The 5,000-nt window shown below is 37.3% G+C and overlaps 1 protein-coding gene across 7 annotated transcripts in view; it reads right to left on the bottom strand.

Moving 5' to 3' along the window:
• Positions 1–5,000, bottom strand: part of dnm1a (dynamin 1a) — a gene marked incomplete at its 5' end in the record, with an annotated part of 119,745 nt that overhangs the window by 39,956 nt on the left and 74,789 nt on the right. For 4 of the 7 annotated variants that reach the window (XM_081366245.1, XM_081366242.1, XM_081366244.1 and 1 more), the window contains one exon: positions 2,459–2,572. In XM_081366245.1, coding sequence (XP_081222371.1) covers positions 2,459–2,572 — 114 coding nt within the window. Of the gene's footprint in view, positions 1–2,458; positions 2,573–4,017; positions 4,030–5,000 lie in introns of all 7 variants that reach the window. The other 3 variants (XM_081366247.1, XM_081366243.1, XM_081366246.1) reach the window with 1 other exon arrangement.

The raw sequence follows: 5,000 nt of genomic DNA, 5'->3' as shown, positions 1-5,000 counted from the left end.
AAACTGACATCGCCAGCCCACGGTAAAATAAATACATAAGAGTGTGTGTGTATGAACTTTGAACACAGACTTTGTGTTCGCAGACAGATGAAACACACACACGCACCCTCGCTGTCTCTGCCCCACATGCTCCTAGTTAGACTGACCTAAACCAGCTAACCACACACACACACTCTCTCTCTCTCTCTCTCTCACACACACACACACACACACTTGTCAAGAGAGGGCTGCTCCTCATAAAACTATTAACTTTCAAAGAAATAGTGTGTGTGTGAGTGTGTGTGGCAGGTCAGGCTCTGGTATGCACATGTGTGTGCCAGCTTTACACGATCCCTAGTGAGAACCCTAGAAAGCTTTTCAAAGTCAACAGAATGCTCTAAAAATACTGTAAAGATACGTATGCTTACACTACCAATAAAAAGTTTACAATGTTCTGTTTAAAAAAAGTCTCTTCTGCTCACCAAGGCTGCATTTATTTAATCAAAAATACAGTAAAAAATTTGAAATATTATTATAATTTAAAATAACTGTTCTCTGTGTGAATATATAGTAAAGTGTAATTTATTCCTGTGATCAAAGCTGAATGTTCAGCATCATTACTCCAGTCTTCAGTGTCACATGATCCTTCAGAAATCACTCTAATATGAGGATTTGATGATCAAGAAACATTGATCATTATTATCAATGTTAAAAACAGTTGTACTGCTTCAGATTTCTGTGAAAAACCTAATATAATTCAAAAAAAAAAAAAATTATTGCAAAAGGATGCAATAAATTGATCAAAAGTGACAGTATAGACATTTATAATGTTACAAAAGATTATATTTCAAATAAATGCTGTTCTTTTGAACTTTCTATTCATCTAAGAATCCTGAAAAAATTAAATATATCACAGTTTCCACAAGTTCAATTGTTTTCAACACTGATAATAATCATAAATGCATAAATCATCATATTAGAGTGATTTCTGAAGGATCATGTGACACTGAAGATGCTGAAAATTCAGCTTTGATCACAGGAATAAATTACACTTTAAAATATTTCACAATATTACTGTTTCTACCCTTTTCTTCATAAATATTCACCCCCACCAACCATGACGATCGAAACATGATTGAGCTTAAAATGTAACAAGCATCATCATCCTGTAACGTTGTTTTTTTTGCTTTTCCTCTCTGAAAGACTGAGCATGGGAAAACCTCTCGGATCCTGCAAGCTTCATTTAGCAGGAAAACCTTCCAGTGCTGGAAAATACTCCGGCCAGAAACACGCCGAGGGGAAAAAGAGAGTCAAGTCAGCAGAAACGGCTTAAAAATAACCGAATTGAGATCATTTCTTTTCTATTGCGGAAAACTGATATAAATAATTCCACATAAAAGCGTGGCGTTAAAGCTGAAGGGAGTGATGATTGGTGAGAAGCCGTCGCGCCGGCGCCGGTGTTCGAGCGAAGCTCGCGGGACGCTCCGAGGCAGATCTCCAACGTAAATCAAGACGATGTTGCTTTAACTTTGATGCAAAAGATCATGCGGTTATGAGACAATAATGTTGATTTGAAGAGCTGAGTTGAAAAGAATAATACAGAATCGTCCCGTATTTTACAGAGACTCAGTTACACAGTTGAAGGATTTTGTAGTGTGGATTATACTAATAGTAATTATAATACTATAATCAATGGAGAAGTTCAGTGCTTTTACAGGTATAGGCCTATTGTTTGTTTGTTTTGGATAATCTCATATAGATATTTTTAATATCATCATAATTTTTCAGCAGGTTTATTAGGCTGCTGTCACTTTAAGACCTGACGCACTGATCCAGTATACTGATACACATGCGTTTTCTTTCTGTTTACATTCACTTAAAACATAATATAATATTCCATATGTGGTCAGAACTTGGCAGACAGGAAACTATTATATTTGTAGATGGTATCAGACAGATTGATTAATATATTATAATTCATGTTATTTCTTAATTTATTGTTTAAAATAATATATATGCAAAATAAATGATGATTTTCTCTGTCATACACAATTTATGACATTTAAAAAAAATATTTTTAACTTATTTAGCATTTACACTGGTCACAATTTTGACATCAATACCACAGGGAAAAACTGTCATATAGGTATTTTTAATATCATCATCATTTTTCAGCAGGTTTATTAGGCTGCTGTCACTTTAATAAATAAATAAATTATTTAAATAAAAAAGGGACAAATAATTATATAATAATGTAGTCTTATTTAAGTAGTAAATAAATTAACAATTTAAAAATGATCCCATCCATCCATTCAGAATTGTCAAAATCATGATTACTGGTTCAGACCAACACATACTGAAGAGTTATGTCGAAATAAATAGACATTTGTTTGGTTTGAAGATCCTAACCGACCCAATACAGCAAACCCAGAACTAAACTCACACATCTGACACCGTGACACCACGGCAAGCGTCTCACCTCGTCATCCTTGTACCAGGACAGCGATTCGGCCGTCAGGACGAACCAGTACTCTTTAGCGCCGCCCTTCATGATGCCAATGTTGTTAATGGTCAGCCAGCCCTTCCTGATCACCTGGAACACACACACACACGTCGTGTGTATTACTGCATAATGCTCAGTAGTGTCACTGCCCACTGACAAACACAATCTGTGTGTAATGATGAACACTTATAACCCACACATACTACAGTCAAACCACAAATTAATCAGACACCAGATATATTATTTCACTAGTGTGATCAGGACACTATAGTTCATTTATGTAAGTGAGGAGAGCAAAATAAAGTAAACTGTGACATTATACCCAAAAATTCTTCATACAGTGTTTTGTCTTTAATTGCTAATGCTCTTTTTACACACAGACTGAACACAATGAAGCATTGCTTGGTGATTGGTTGAGCTAAACTGGTATTATCTAATTGTGTAGTTAAATTTAACAGCTGACAGATATTCAACATAATTCATGTGTGAGACAGTCTAACAGAAGGACGGACAAAACCAGTCAAATATCAGCTGAGTTCTGCTCATATTTTACTACCGTTTTCTAAACTATAGTGAATAAACTGTGATAAGTGAGAAATGTTGAAGAAATGTTGGTTTGACTGTATAAACACAATCAGGGCTTGACATTAATTAACTTTTTGCTCATCAGTCACTCTGGCTAGTGCTTTTCCAAAGTTACAAGCCACTCAGCATTTACACTGGCCACAATTTTAACATCGATCCCACAGAGAAAAACTTCCATATACATATCATCTCATAATTTTTCAGCAGGTTTATTAGGCTGCTGTCACTTTAAGACCTGACGCACTGATCCAGTATACTGATACACATGCGTTTTCTTTCTGTTTACATTCACTTAAAACACAACTGTTTACGAGAATACTCGCCAAGAATGGCGTTTTTACATTATTTTGTGAGTATTTGACTGTTTAAGCGCAATAAGAAGTGAAAAAAGAAAAATTATAAAATAAAAAAAAGTCAAATTATGTGCAATACACGCAATCCCATGCCGAAATTCAACTCATATTTATTTACTTATGTTTAATGTACAAAATGTAATAAAAAAAAAAAAGAATAGTCCTAAAAATATTTTTTTTTCTTTTCTGCATAAAGACCAGACGAGTTCTTGACAGAGCAGAAGAAATACTAGTTTTGAGTAAAATCCAGAACACGCTTGTGGCATGAGGATAAAAAGGAAACCCTTTGTAATGCACACTACTCTACACACTACACTACACTACACTACACACACTACACTACACACACTAGACTACACTACACTACACACACTACACTACACACACTACACTACACTACACACTCTCGTATCATCCCGCCTGACTGATGTCTCGAGTGACGCTCCAGGGAGACACACGGAGATGAGTCTGAGAGTGTGTTACGCAACCGCTGACACACACACACACACACACACACACACACACAGATGTAGACTAGACATGATGCGCAGGACGTTAATCACACACTGACATAATGCACAAGCTGACTGTACTCACCATGATTTCATCCTGATGCAGCAGAGTAAAGCAAGAACAAGAAAACATGAGGGAAAGAGGATATATCTTTATGGAGAACAGAATCACACACGTAAACGACAGCGTGATCTGAGACGCGAGCGCCAGATCATGATGATCAGAAACACATGCGTGTGCCAGAGGTGATGCACACTGGTGTTAAAACAGCAGTTGCTGGGTTAATTATGCATGAATGAAGAGCAGTGTTTAATATCTGCATTGTTTAAAGAGGAATATGCAAATGAAGGATCCTGTGCTGAACACAGTGTGTGTTCCTCCTCAAACACCTTCAGTTTAAGGCCACTTCAGTCAGGGCGGATTTTAACCGTCTCCCGCACGTCTTTCTGCAGATCTGAGGCTCACACACACACACACACACACACACACACTCTAACTCATCTACATCTGCAGATTCATGCACTGATTATGATTATGCAGATCTCTGTAGAGAACCACTGAGGAACTGATGTAAACATGCAACAGTGATTTAATGTCTATGAGCAGAACAGGACCGACACACACACACACACACACACACACACACACACACACTCTTTCACACACACACACACACACACACACACACACACACACACACACACACACACACACACTCTCTTTCACACACACACACACATACTCACACACACACACACTCACACACACACACACACACTCACACACACACACACTCACACACACACACACTCACACACACACTCACACACACACACACACTCACACACACACACACACACACACATGTGTTTTCTTCTTGCAAGAAAATGACACCTATGAAAAGTTTCAGTCTGGGTTCAGGCCGCATCATAGCACTGAAACTGCGCTCGTTAAAATCACAAATGATTTACTCTTAGCTTCTGACCAAGGCTGTATCTCAATATTAGTTTTACTTAATCTTAGTGCTGCGTTCGATACTATAGATCACACAATACTCTTAGATCGAC

This window comes from Scardinius erythrophthalmus, assembly GCF_964197995.2.
Source record: "Scardinius erythrophthalmus genome assembly, chromosome: 5".
In the NCBI taxonomy this organism is placed as follows: domain Eukaryota; kingdom Metazoa; phylum Chordata; class Actinopteri; order Cypriniformes; family Leuciscidae; genus Scardinius; species Scardinius erythrophthalmus.
Note: the sequence above shows the minus strand (reverse complement) of the source record. Positions and strands in the feature narration are given on the sequence as shown.